This window comes from Protopterus annectens, chromosome 2.part2 (genome assembly GCF_019279795.1).
Source record: "Protopterus annectens isolate FY-2018-M chromosome 2.part2, PAN1.0, whole genome shotgun sequence".
Taxonomy (NCBI): Eukaryota; Metazoa; Chordata; order Ceratodontiformes; family Protopteridae; genus Protopterus; species Protopterus annectens.
The window spans coordinates 139,368,249-139,380,816 of record NC_056730.1 but is presented as its reverse complement, the minus strand read 5'-3'; the positions used below and the strand labels follow the sequence as shown (position 1 = coordinate 139,380,816).

The 12,568-nt window shown below is 44.4% G+C and overlaps 1 protein-coding gene across 3 annotated transcripts in view; it reads left to right on the top strand.

Annotated features, from left to right (window-relative positions):
• ELOVL7 (ELOVL fatty acid elongase 7) overlaps positions 1–12,568 on the top strand; it is a 1,867,033-nt gene that overhangs the window by 1,051,530 nt on the left and 802,935 nt on the right. For all 3 annotated transcript variants that reach the window (XM_044063813.1, XM_044063812.1, XM_044063814.1), the window contains exon 6: positions 6,256–6,361. In XM_044063813.1, coding sequence (XP_043919748.1) covers positions 6,256–6,361 — 106 coding nt within the window. The remainder of the gene's footprint in view (positions 1–6,255; positions 6,362–12,568) is intronic.

Here is a 12,568-nt window from a genome sequence, read left to right as displayed (position 1 = left end):
TTTAGCAATGAGGGCCTTAAATTGCCAGTTTCATATGTTGAAATATCAGAATTTCCTCCTTTCTCAGCTAAAATCTAAAGTGGATGCTTTGGCAGAGGGCATAGAGTGTAAAGAATTGCAAGATTTGGTGCATGTTTCTGAACAGGTGGGGAGACATTCTTTGCAGTGTGGCTTTGATGCTTTGCAGGCTTCTTCTAGAGTGGCTGCCACTGGTTCAGTTCTTCGTAGGCATGCCTGGCTTAAGGATCAGAATTTATCTGAGCATGTTAAGTCTAGAATTCTGGATGCCCCTTGGCAGTCTGAAGTTTTGTTTGGTCCCCCTGTGGAGTCTGTTTTGAAGAAAATGGAGGACAAGGCTAAGTCTATGCAGACTGTTAAAGATTTTTTGCAGGTTCAACCTCCTAAGTTTAGTAGAAATTGGCCTGCTAAGGGGTGGACATACCCTTCTTCTGATTCTCAGTCTAGGGGTAGATCTAGGCGTGGTAGGGGCAGAGCTCAGAGTACCTTTAGGCCTAGAACATGGAGTTCGCCTGCTCAATCTGCTGGTGAGGGTAGGGGCCAGTCCTTTCGTAAACAGGCCCAATGACCTGCATTTTCAGCTGCCAGATTCTTCTTGCCTGGCAGCTCCTTTGGGAGGAAAACTAGCTCTCTTCAAGCAAAACTGTTTTTTAATCACCCAAGACAAATGGGTGTTGGACATTATAAACAAAGGTTACAAGTTTTATTTCCATACATTGCCTCCTTTCAAAGGTATGCCAGACATTCCTCCTCGGCAAAGGATGGAGGCTCACAAACAGATTTCATTACTTCTTCACATGGGAGCTATACAGCCAGTACCTCCTTCAGAAGTGGGTCTAGGGTTTTATTCCCGCCTGTTTCTAGTACCAAAGAAAGGGAACACGTGGAGACCGATCTTGGATTTATCTCTCCTCAACACTTATTTGGACATTCCAAAGTTCAAAATGTTGACATTACAACAGCTTTTACCTCTACTGGGAAAAGATCACTGGATGGTAACTCTGGATCTAAAAGAGGCTTATCTTCATGTTCCTATCAGGCCCAGTTGCAGGAAGTACCTGCGTTTTCGAGCTGGAAATTTACATTATCAGTTCTCTGCATTGCCCTTTGGCTTATCTACTGCGCCCAGAGTGTTCACAAAGGTTCTGGCTCCAGTGATAGCCTTTTTCAGGATGGAAGGAATACAAATTTATCCTTATTTGGACGATTGCCTGATTATTGCACAAGACAGGGACGAGCTTCTTCAGCATCTACAGTATGTGATGGTAGTGTTAAGATGCCTAGGGTATTCTGTGAACGAAACAAAGTCCAGTCTTGTACCCTCTCAGGACATGTGCTTTCTGGGTGTGAGACTGAATACAGCTTCCCAGATGGCCTTTTTGACCCCGGACAAACAGAAAAGTCTTTCACTTTATTTCCATCAAATGCCTCTACAGTCCGGGCTGACTGCAAGGACAGTCCTTCAAGCCTTGGGGTTCATGGCATCTTGTATTCTGGTGCTTCCCAATGCCAAATTGCATATGAGGAAGCTTCAATGGTATCTCAAAAATCTATGGACACAACACTGCCAAGATCTAGACACTGTCATTCAGATAATACCTTGCATTCAGAAGGAATTTTTGTGGTGGGCTCAGGAATGTCACCTAAACAAGGGACTCTCTGTGACCCGACCAGAGGCGAGTCAGATTCTAACGACGGATGCCTCGGACAAGGCTTGGGGTGCACACCTCAATGGAAAATGGGTGCAAGACACGTGGCCTGCCAAACTTCAACATTTGCATATCAACTTGAAGGAGATGTTAGCAGTACAATTTGCACTGATGGCTTTCAAGGATTTACTTCACCCAGGGCAGGTGTTGATTCTAACAGACAACACAACTGTCATGTGGTACATCAACAAGCAAGGGGGAACTCATTCGTACCCTCTTTGCAGACAAGCGATGATTTTGTGGGAGACATCTCTCAGTTACAACCTCAATCTTCAGGCAAGATTTCTACCAGGAGCACAGAACTCCTTAGCAGATGTATTGAGCAGACAAATAGTGGATCCTCACGAGTGGAAATTGGATCCTCAGGTGTTTCAAAAGTTGACAGTGTCATGGGGAACTCCAGACATAGATCTGTTCGCTTCTCCACTAAATTACCAGTTGCCAAAGTTTTGCACAAAAAGGTTTCATCCCACAGCTTGGAAGGTGGACGCTCTGTCATTCAGTTGGAACAATCTTCATGTATATGCCTTTCCACCTCTACCTCTTCTGGCCAAGGTTCTCTTGAAGGCCAGACAAGACAAACCATCCATGATCCTGATAGCACCGGATTGGCCTCGACAACACTGGTACCCGCTACTGAGGAGTTTGGTCCGAGCCTCCATGGCCTCTGCCTTTGATTCCGCACCTTTGTCTCAGGAGGGCAATCACTTTCTCAATGTCAGAATTCAGTCTCTGCACCTAACAGCCTGGCATATTCTGTTTTAGACTCTGGAGGTTCTCCGCTTCCACAACAAGTTTTGAATGTTATTTTGGAGGCCAGGAGGCCTAGCACAAGGAAAGTTTATGCTGATAAATGGAGGAGATTTTTTATTTGGAGCAAAGGGAAGGACTTTGATGTTTCCAAGCCTAATTTGAGTGCTTCTTTACTATATCTTACTGAGTTATTGGACAAAGGTTTGTCCTTCTCCTCCATAAAGGTTCATGCTGCAGCCATTTCGGCTAATTATGACTGTGACCCTCCTTTATTCTCTCATCCTTTGTTTAAGCAGTTTCTCAGAGGGGCAAAGAACATAAGACCCCCACGTAGAGCTCCTACTCCTGCTTGGGATCTCAATTTTGTGTTGGAAAAGCTTACTCTACAACCTTTTGAGCCTGCAGCTACTGCTGAGTTAAAGTATTTGTCATGGAAAACTGCTTTTTTGTTGGCCATTACTTCTGCAAGAAGGGTTTCTGAATTACAGGCCCTTATGGCAGTGGAAACTTTCTTGATTTTTCATAAGGATAGGGTATCTTTGCGTACTAATCCTTCCTTTATGCCTAAAGTGGTTTCTAGTGTGGCCTTAAACCAAACTATTCATTTGCCTGCTTTTTATGCAAATCCTCAAAATAAAGGGGAGAAGATTTTGCATACTTTGGATATTCACAGGCAGTTGCGTTATTATTTGAGCAGAACCAGGGAGTTCAGACAGTCTCAGCAGTTGTTTGTTTCTTTTGCTTTGGGTTCACAGGGTAGACCTGTTTCAAAACAAACTATTTCTAAATGGATTGGGTTTTGTATTTCTTTTTGTTATTCCCATTATGGTAAGGAGATTCCGGCTGGAATCAGACCTCATTCCACTAGAGCTACTGCAACTTCTACTGCCTTTCTAAGGGGGGTAGCTACAAAGGATATTTTGGAAGCAGCCACTTGGAGTTCAGTACATACTTTTTCTAAACATTACCACCTTCCTCTTTATTCTAAGTCTAGGGCTGGATTTGCCACTGCAATATTGCAGGGCATTTTAGCAGCCCCTAATGCTTTATGATTTTGCCAACCTCCCTTTCCCGTTGCTTTGGGATTCTACCCATAAGTAAGGACTGCAGCAATGTGAGATGAAGAACATAGTACAGTTTTGTACCTACCATAAATGTAGATGTTCGAAGATCCACATTGCTGCAGTCCAATTTTCCCTCCCTCCTTCCCCTCTGTAGCTTAGCATGGTTTTATGGTTTGGGTTATGGCTGTAGTTGGGCATATCTTTTGGGAAGGTACTCTGTTTTTTGGCTGTGGCCTTTCTTTTAGGGCCTTCTGACATCTGGGGCAAGAAAAGACTGAGGATATGACGTTGGTCATGCGCTTTTGTACCCTGACGCTCTGATGTCAGGGCTGTGCGCCCATGACCGACGTCAGCCTAATACTTTGGTATTCGGGCCGACCGAGGACAGCGGACTACCCATAAGTAAGGACTGCAGCAATGTGGATCTTCGAACATCTACATTTATGGTAGGTACAAAACTGTACTTTTCTTGCCAAAAGATGTCTGAATCTCTCCCAGATCAAGAAATCAATCTTCCAGTTTTTTTTCTGGAATAGAAAACCAAGGGAGATAAGTTTATGCATATATTTGTGTGCAGGCAGCTCAGGTACTACCTTAACAAAACTAAGCCCTTCAGGAAAGCTGAACAGCTGTTTATTACCTATTCTGGGGCTAAGAGTCCACCTATCTCTAAGCAAGAAATTGATCATTGGTTGTCCCCTGATGTTTTTTACTTCCACGAAAGTAAATCTATTCCTGACAAGGTTACAGCACATTCTACCAGAGCCTTATCCTCTTTAGTGGCAGATTGTAAAGGAGTGGACTCCAAAAGCATTCTACAGCTAACAACCTAGTCCTCTGTTCATACCTTTTACTGCAAACTGGATTCTTTTTCAAATTCCAAAGCAGGCTTTGTGAGGCCCATTCTCCAGGGGCTCCTGTATCCTTCTCTTTCCTCCTGCCAGATAGAGGAATATTTAGGACTCCGTCCATATGCCACTTGGGCAGTGTGAATGATGAACATAGTACAGTTGCACAAGTACTACCTGCCTGTAACAGTAATTGTTTGAATTTTACACTGCTTCAGTTGCAGCACGCACCCACCATCCTCCTCATTTTGTATATAGTTCGATGGTATCAAATTTTGTTGTGTTGGTTGGCTTTGGACATTGGTGTTGAGGTGGTGGTTTCCTGCAAATTGGTTTATTTTAGGCAATTTTGGCTTCTGGTCTTGGTGGTTCTACATATCACTAAAAGCCTGAATAACTTTGTGACAGCTTAGGTTTCTACTGATGGTTGGGGCTTAGCCAATCCCCTATCACATGGAGCAGAAACAAAGCACCCTGAACCACTGCTAGGTAGGCACACAAATTTAATAAGCCGAACAGTTCACTCGAATATAATATAACGCTGAAGCAAATCACCATACGTTTTCGTCCACAACTTCATCAGATTATGCTAGTACATTCAATTAAAACCTTTTATATACTCATCCAGCTTTTAAGTCAACCAATAAAAACACCATTTATACATTTGAATAAATTAATACATTAACAAACATTAAAATTCAAGTTGTGTGGCTCTGTTAAAAATAGGAAACCTGTTAAATACTAAAACAATATATGTGTGTTATATATTAAAAAACATATACCCAATTTACACTATTAAATAAATGTTTAAAAGTTAAAAAAATTAAAAAGAATAAAATTGATTCAATTGTAGTATACAAGGGAATAAATACATAAAATGCATTGAGATACTGCCCTCTGCTGACATAAAAAATTATTGCACTTTGATATCACAATTTTGCTGACCTCATTTTAAATGACATGATTTCACTCGCCCCTGTATTAAAAATGAGGTCAGCAAAATTGTGATATCAAAGTGCAATAATTTTTTATGTCAGCAGAGGGCAGTATCTCAATGCATTTTATGTATTTATTCCCTTGTATACTACAATTGAATCAATTTTATTCTTTTAATTTTTAACTTTAAACATTTATTTAATAGTGTAAATTGGTATATGTTTTTTAATATATAACACACATATATTGTTTTAGTATTTAACAGGTTTCCTATTTTTAACAGAGCCACACAACTTGAATTTTAATGTTTGTTAATGTATTAATTTATTCAAATGTATAAATGGTGTTTTTATTGGTTGACTTAAAAGCTGGATGAGTATATAAAAGGTTTTAATTGAATGTACTAGCATAATCTGATGAAGTTGTGGACGAAAACGTATGGTGATTTGCTTCAGCGTTATATTATATTCGAGTGAACTGTTCGGCTTATTAAATTTGTGTGCCTACCTAGCAGTGGTTCAGGGTGCTTTGTTTCTGCTTATTGGTTTGTCTTTGCATCCTCCGTTTTTTGGTTATCCCTATCACATGGAGTTAGAGGAGGGGGTACTGAGCTCTGGATAGCTGCCAGTGTGAGTTTGTGCAGGTACAGAACTTGTATGTCACTGAGGCGGTGAGAAATTTGAACATCTACTGTTAGGGTAAGTAGGACTCTGCAACTGTTCTTTATGCTTCTGCACTATATTTCTATTTCGGATATGGGTGTTTAGCGTGGAAGACGTCTACCCCGAGCTATGCATTTCTGCATCAGTGTTAGTATCAGTTGATGGTTTAACAGACTTCACAACGATTTAGTCTTTATAGAGTTAAGGCAAGAGAACTGAGGCACTTTTTAAAATGTGCTTAGTGTGTATTTTTTTTCTATTTCAGATTTTTTTTGTGCTTCGAAAAAAGAATAGTCAAATAACATTTCTGCATGTCTTGCACCATACTATTATGCCATGGACCTGGTGGTTTGGAGTGAAGTTTGCAGCAGGTATCAAGTTTTAATAAATTTTAAATATGAGCTTTGATCTTCACCTTGCTGTTGAAAATATCGTATTACAGGGTAAGTCTTTTATTTATAGCAATAGCAAAATAACAGTGGTTTTAATGACATGCCATTTCTGTATGGTCTGCTGGCCCATTCCCTTTGTGTTTAGCTGTTTACTTAGACCATGACTGGCTTATGTAGAGTTTTCCCAATTTTCATATTAAATATTAATAGCTAAAGACATTTGCATAGCTGTTACAGTTTTTGTTTTGCACTAGCATTCATCATTTGTTTTTAAGCACCTTTATTACATTATCATTCAATACCCAGGCAGACATGTTAACAGAAAAGAAAAAAAACATGATGTTATGTAGTCCAATCTCGCCTACATTCTTACTCACGGGGTTCGGAGCCGAATATCGGCTCCGACTCTGCCAACTTTTTATTTACTAGCTCGAAGTCTCCCATTGGCTGGGCTAAGCAGGGATCCCATGCTGCACTGCTCCATATCCCCAGATCACATTTGCCGCTCGTGGAGCTAGGACGTGGTCTCGCTTGGCTGTGGCTAAGTACCTTCTTTTTTCAATTTCTCTAGAGAAATTACTAGTTTAACCACAAAAGCTATTTTAATAGCTATTTTTTCTTGTTGCGTGTTTGCAGTGTGTTTATATTTGTGTAGTTGGTATCCCTGACTGTCCGGTGGGCTAGTCCTTTTGACTTAGAGGACCTAGTCCTCCTTCCTGTGTAGAGTTAGTTCCCCTGGGTTTGTTTTTGGTTATTGGTCTAAGCCTGTTCTAGTGTTTCCCTTGTGGTTAGTGTGTTGTGAATTGTAAGAACCGTTTTACTTAGAGGTTCTTGGTTGCCTTTGTGTGAACTGTGATTAGTAGTTTTCCCGTCTTTGCTGCTTTCTTCAGGCTAAGTTGTGTTCTGTGGTATACTTGTGCAAGATGTCCAAGGATCAGAAGAAACATAAACTTTCCGGGTTTAATAAATGTTCAAATTGTAATTACAAGATGCCCATTACAGACGGGCACTCTGTATGTGTTTATTGCCTAGGAGCAATTCATTTGCAAGAGTCTTGTAGCTTCTGTCATGCCTTCAGTCTGAGGGTGCTCCAGTAGAGAAAAAATAAACTAATATTGAAGGGACACCTCAAACCTTCGTTTGAGGAGTCTTTAGACACAACTTCTAGTTCTCAGTCCAAGTCTAAAGCTTCAAAGGCAAAGAAAAGATCTCCGGCTCCATCTGTATCTGCGGAGCCCCCGGAGAAAATCTCTAAACTGAACTCTACCTCCTCGGCTCCTCTGTCCTCGGGGGCCGCAGGAGGTATTTGTAGTACTGGAATCGACGTCTGCTCCTATTTTACTTGATCCCATTCGGAGCCGGTCGCCCAGTGTTAGGCATGGTTCTCCTGAGAGGAGATCACAATCTCCCTCCCTGTACTCCAAATCCTCCAAGCTTTCTGATTTGGATGTCGATAGGGTAGTACAGAGGCTCCTGCAGTCGCCGGTGTTGGCAAAATTATTCTCAGCTCCGACCCAGTCGGCTGCGGAACCCATCCCGATGCTTGTGTCGATGGTTCCTCCTCAGAGCGCTTCCTTGTCTTCGGAGCCGGAGTGCTTTGCTCCGAGTGATGTTCCTGCGCCAGCTGCGATACCCCCCAAGGATTTATCAGTGCTGACGTCGGCTCCGACCCTGTCTGCTCCGTCCACAGGTTTCAGCACTCGGGTTTCCTCAGTCGGGCCCGAGGGGGATGCTTTGGGACATCTGTCAGTTCCGAGCCTCCCTCTCGGCGCATTGGCTCGGGGGACCCCGACCCCGGTCATGCCCTTGGAGGCCGGTCGGTCCTCTGATTCGGGAGGACCCGCCTTTGAAGCCATGCGGAGCACACTGGCCAGATAGTCAGTTACATCACCCGGATCGGTCATTCCGTCCCCTTCCACTCTGGCTAGAGCCTCTGACGTCCCCCTATCCGTAGATGGCAGAGCCCAAAGGTCTGGGCATACCCCCATGAGCGGTCCCCAACTTTTAGGGCCCCTCAGAGTCTGTGCCTGAGGAGCCCCCTAGAAAGAAGTCATGCAAGAGTGAGCACATAGACTCCCAGGACGAGTCTCTCACTTCTGATATCGACCTCGAGGAGTCGGAGGGGTCCCCCAACTCGTCCTCCGATGTTTCTTTCTCCGACATCCTGGAGATATTGAGACAGAGAGGCGACTGGCCATCCAAAACCCCCTCTGAGGAGGAGTCTGTATTCCTCAAGGCTTTTGGTGCTTAACCCTCTGCCTCCTGGGTGTGTCCACCCTTTGAGCTCTTGGATTTAATTTGTCGAAGGGTGTGGGAGAATCCTGATTCAGTGGAACCTGTACCCAGAAGGCCCAATAAGTTTCTTTCTGCCCCCCCAGGGAAAGATTTTCTGTCTAAAGGGGTTTCTGTAGATGCCATGGTGGTGGCAGCGGCCACACAGCAGGAAGTAGCGGAGTCTTCTTCCTCCGTCCATCCTCCTAACAAGGAGTCCAGGAGCATGGACCGGTACGGGAAGCGTACCCTCTCGTCAGCGACCTTCACCCTACGGTCACTGAACTACCTCTGTCATTTTACTCTGCTCCAGAGAGATCTCCTCAAGGAGTTAGGCGATACTCTAGTGGGTAACATACCTGAGGCGTTAGCACAAGCACACACGGTTAACACCCAGGTGTCTACCCTCAGTTCTATTGTCAACTCGTCCATGAGGCTCATATCGTATGCAACCAAGGGGGCGAGTAGGGCAGCCAGTTCAGGCGTAGCCCTCAGGAGGCAAGCCTGGATGCTCCAGTGTCATTTCGCGGAGGTCTTCAAGTCTTCCTTCACTGACGCTCCCTTTGATGGGTCCTCGCTCTTTGGGACCAAAGTGAAAGACACCCACACCAGATGTGAGCAAGAGGGAAAGACCCTGTCTGCCGTAGGGGTCCATTTTCCCTCCCCTTGAAGCCTTACCCCAAGGCTCAGAGGGGAGGGAAGATGTGGTTCAAGAAATCGCAGAAGTTTTTCCCGGCCGCACAAGGTGAGTCCCCCTCCAGAGGCAGAGGAGGGGCAGGTTATTCTGGAAGATACCGCCCTAGAGGCAGAGGGGGCCCCCGCGACTCGGGAGACCGTGATACCTTTCGCAGTTCTTCCTACCATCGTTCCTGATGTGTTGCCCGACTGTGCTTTTCCAGAGCCAGTCGGGGGCCGCATATCATTGTACCCGGAAGCCTGGGAAAGCATCACCCAGGATCGATGGGTGTTACAAATAGTTTCCGGAGGTTATGCCATCCCCTTTTCGTCCGTCCCCCCCTCCAGTCAGGAAAATCTCGAATGTTCCACCCAGTCAAAGGGATCAAGCAGCACTAGAGGCTTCAAATCTGCTAAAGAAGGGAGTCATCCAACCTGTCCCCTCAGACCAAATCGGATTAGGGACTTACTCAAGACTCTTTTTGGTGCCGAAAAGAGCAGGGGACCTGAGACTCATTCTAGATCTCAGCCGATTAAACCACTACGTTCTGAAGTCCAAGTTCCGAATGGTCACCCTTCAGTCCATTTTTCCGTTGCTGGAAAAAGAAGTATGGATGTGCTCCATCGACCTCAAGGATGCTTACTATCATATCAAAATGGACAGGGCATCCAGGAGTCACCTACACTTCTGGCTGGGAGCCAGTCATTTTCAGATGTTCATGTTACACTGCTGCAGTTATCACACTTGGGTTATCCTGCCGTCAGGCGGTCCCGCAGTCGGCCAGAGTTCAAAATTCTTGGTCCGGAGTCGGTTGCTGTCGCTTCTTCCCTGACGTCAGTGTGCCAGGGGTATATAAGAGGCATCCGACGCCATTTTCTTCAGTCTTTCTTGCCACGCAGTGCCCGAAGCAGAAGCAGTTCACAAGTGCCGGTTGGCCGACTCCTGAGATTTTCAAATCTAATTTCAGACCAAAGTCTTCAATAAAGCTAAGTCCCCCGTTGGGGAACCTTTTCTTACCTCAGTCCAATGTCAGAAAAAGTTAACAATTGCATTTCTTGTGGGAAGCAAATACCTCATAAGGACTTCCATTATTGTATTCCTTGCCTAGGCCCAGACCACGACGTCACAGGTTGTCGGTTTTGCACTAGGTTTAATAAACGAACTATAAAACGTTGGTTTGATTTCGCCCGACATTATTTGGTAGGAAATTTAATTATACCATGCCGTCGGAGCAACCGACAACTGAAATGCATAAAAAATGCAAGGATAAGGACAGGCAGCCGAGACCCATACCAGATTCCAAGGCCTCTGCTGGGCCCATCGCCGGTTCTCTGGTTTTCAGTGAGGTGCCTACGCAGCCCCTGACGACCGCTGATTTAGAACATCAGATGGCTTCTGATTCCTAAGAGATTACTAGGCCTCCACAGCCTTCATCTTTAGCCCCTTCCCCTTCATCTTTAGCCCCTTCCGACTCCAGGGTTGAAGGTGATTCAGTTGCAGAAGGTGTCTTCAGACCGACTACACTCACCATTAAATCCTATGCAAAACTGAAAACTCCTTTAAAAACAAAGACTGTACAACAGTCTCCAGTACAAGAACCCCATGCCTAAGAAACAGATGCTTAAGATGGCTGAAGATTTAATTACCCTAATCAGGGGTTCCCATCCCCCTCCTGATAAAAGGCCAAGACAGAAGGAGGATTACGCTTCATCTGACCAGGTCTCAATTTCCTCAGATTCTTCTGAGGAACAGGAATACTCTTTTTTCCCCCTTATGAAGATTCTGATGCTGAAGAGTCTATTCCCTCAGCATTTCCCCCAGAAGACTATTCTTTTGGGGAAACTTTACATACCATGAGGGAACATTTCCACTGGGAAGGCCAGGATTACTCTGATTGTAAGAAAAGGCTCCGAGAATTCCTTTTACTACCCCAGCACAGACCACTGGCTATTCCACCTGTGTTAGACATCGTGTATGATGTTTATTTAGAATCTAGCCTTAACCCAGACTCTCTTCCGCCTGCACCAGCCAAGCCAGACAGATACTACAGAGTCCCTGACTCATACAAATTCCTATATAAAAGCCCTGTTGCTGACCCAGAAACCATTTCCCAGGGTCCCAAAAGGGTCAAGGCCACTATTGCTAAAAACCATATACCCTCTGAAAGGGATTCCAGAGCACTAGACAGATTGGGAAAGAAAATATTTACCTCAGCTACTCTAGCCACGAGGGCCTTAAATTGCCAGTTTCACATGCTGAAATTTCAGCAACACCTGATGTCTCAAAACAAAAAATAGTCACACATTCAGAGCAGCCTGATTTCAAGGAAATGCAAGATTTGTTGCATGCAGCTGAACAAGTGGGAAAACATACTTTGCAATGTGGATTTGATACATTGGAGGCTTCCTGTAGAGCAACAATGACTGGGTCTGTCATACGTAGGCATGCTTGGTTAAAAGAACAAACCTTACCTGATCATGTTAAAGCAAAGTTATTGGATGCACCCCTATAGCAGGATGTTTTATTTGGTGTAAAAGCAAAAGAAGTTTTAAAGAAAATGGAGGATAAGGCAAAATCTATGCAGACTGTCAAGGATTTCTTACAGGTTCAACCCCCTCATTTAAGCAAAAATTGGCCAACAAAAAACTGGTCCTTTCCAGCTTCTGACAGACCACAGAGGAGCAAATACAGACGCCCAAGGGGCAGAGGTCAGTCACAAGGCCCTTACAAGCCTCGACAATGGAGTACCACAACCCAGAAAGGAGGAGAAGACAGGTCCAAACCTAACAGAAGACAAACACAATGACTTAACCCTCAGACTGCCAAGCAAATCTCTCTTGGCAGCTACCTTGGGAGGAGAATTAGCACTTTTTGCAGACAACTGGCACATCATCACAAAAGACAAATGGGTCCTAAATATCGTCTCACAAGGATACAGATTCCACTTTCACACTTTACCAAGGATAAAAGGAATGCCAAACCTGCCACCAAATCAATGGGCAGAGGCTCAAAAACAAATTGCAGCTTTCATGGACATGAGAGCCATTCAACAGGTACCTACACAGGAGCAAGGACAAGGATTTTACTCAAGACCCTTTCTAGTCCCCAGAAAGGACAAAGCCTGGAGACCCATTCTGGACCTCTCAATTCTAAACACTTATCTGCAAGTACCCAATTCAAGATGCTAACACTACAGCAACTTCTTCCCATGCTGGGCAAGAAGGCTTGGCTAGTAACGT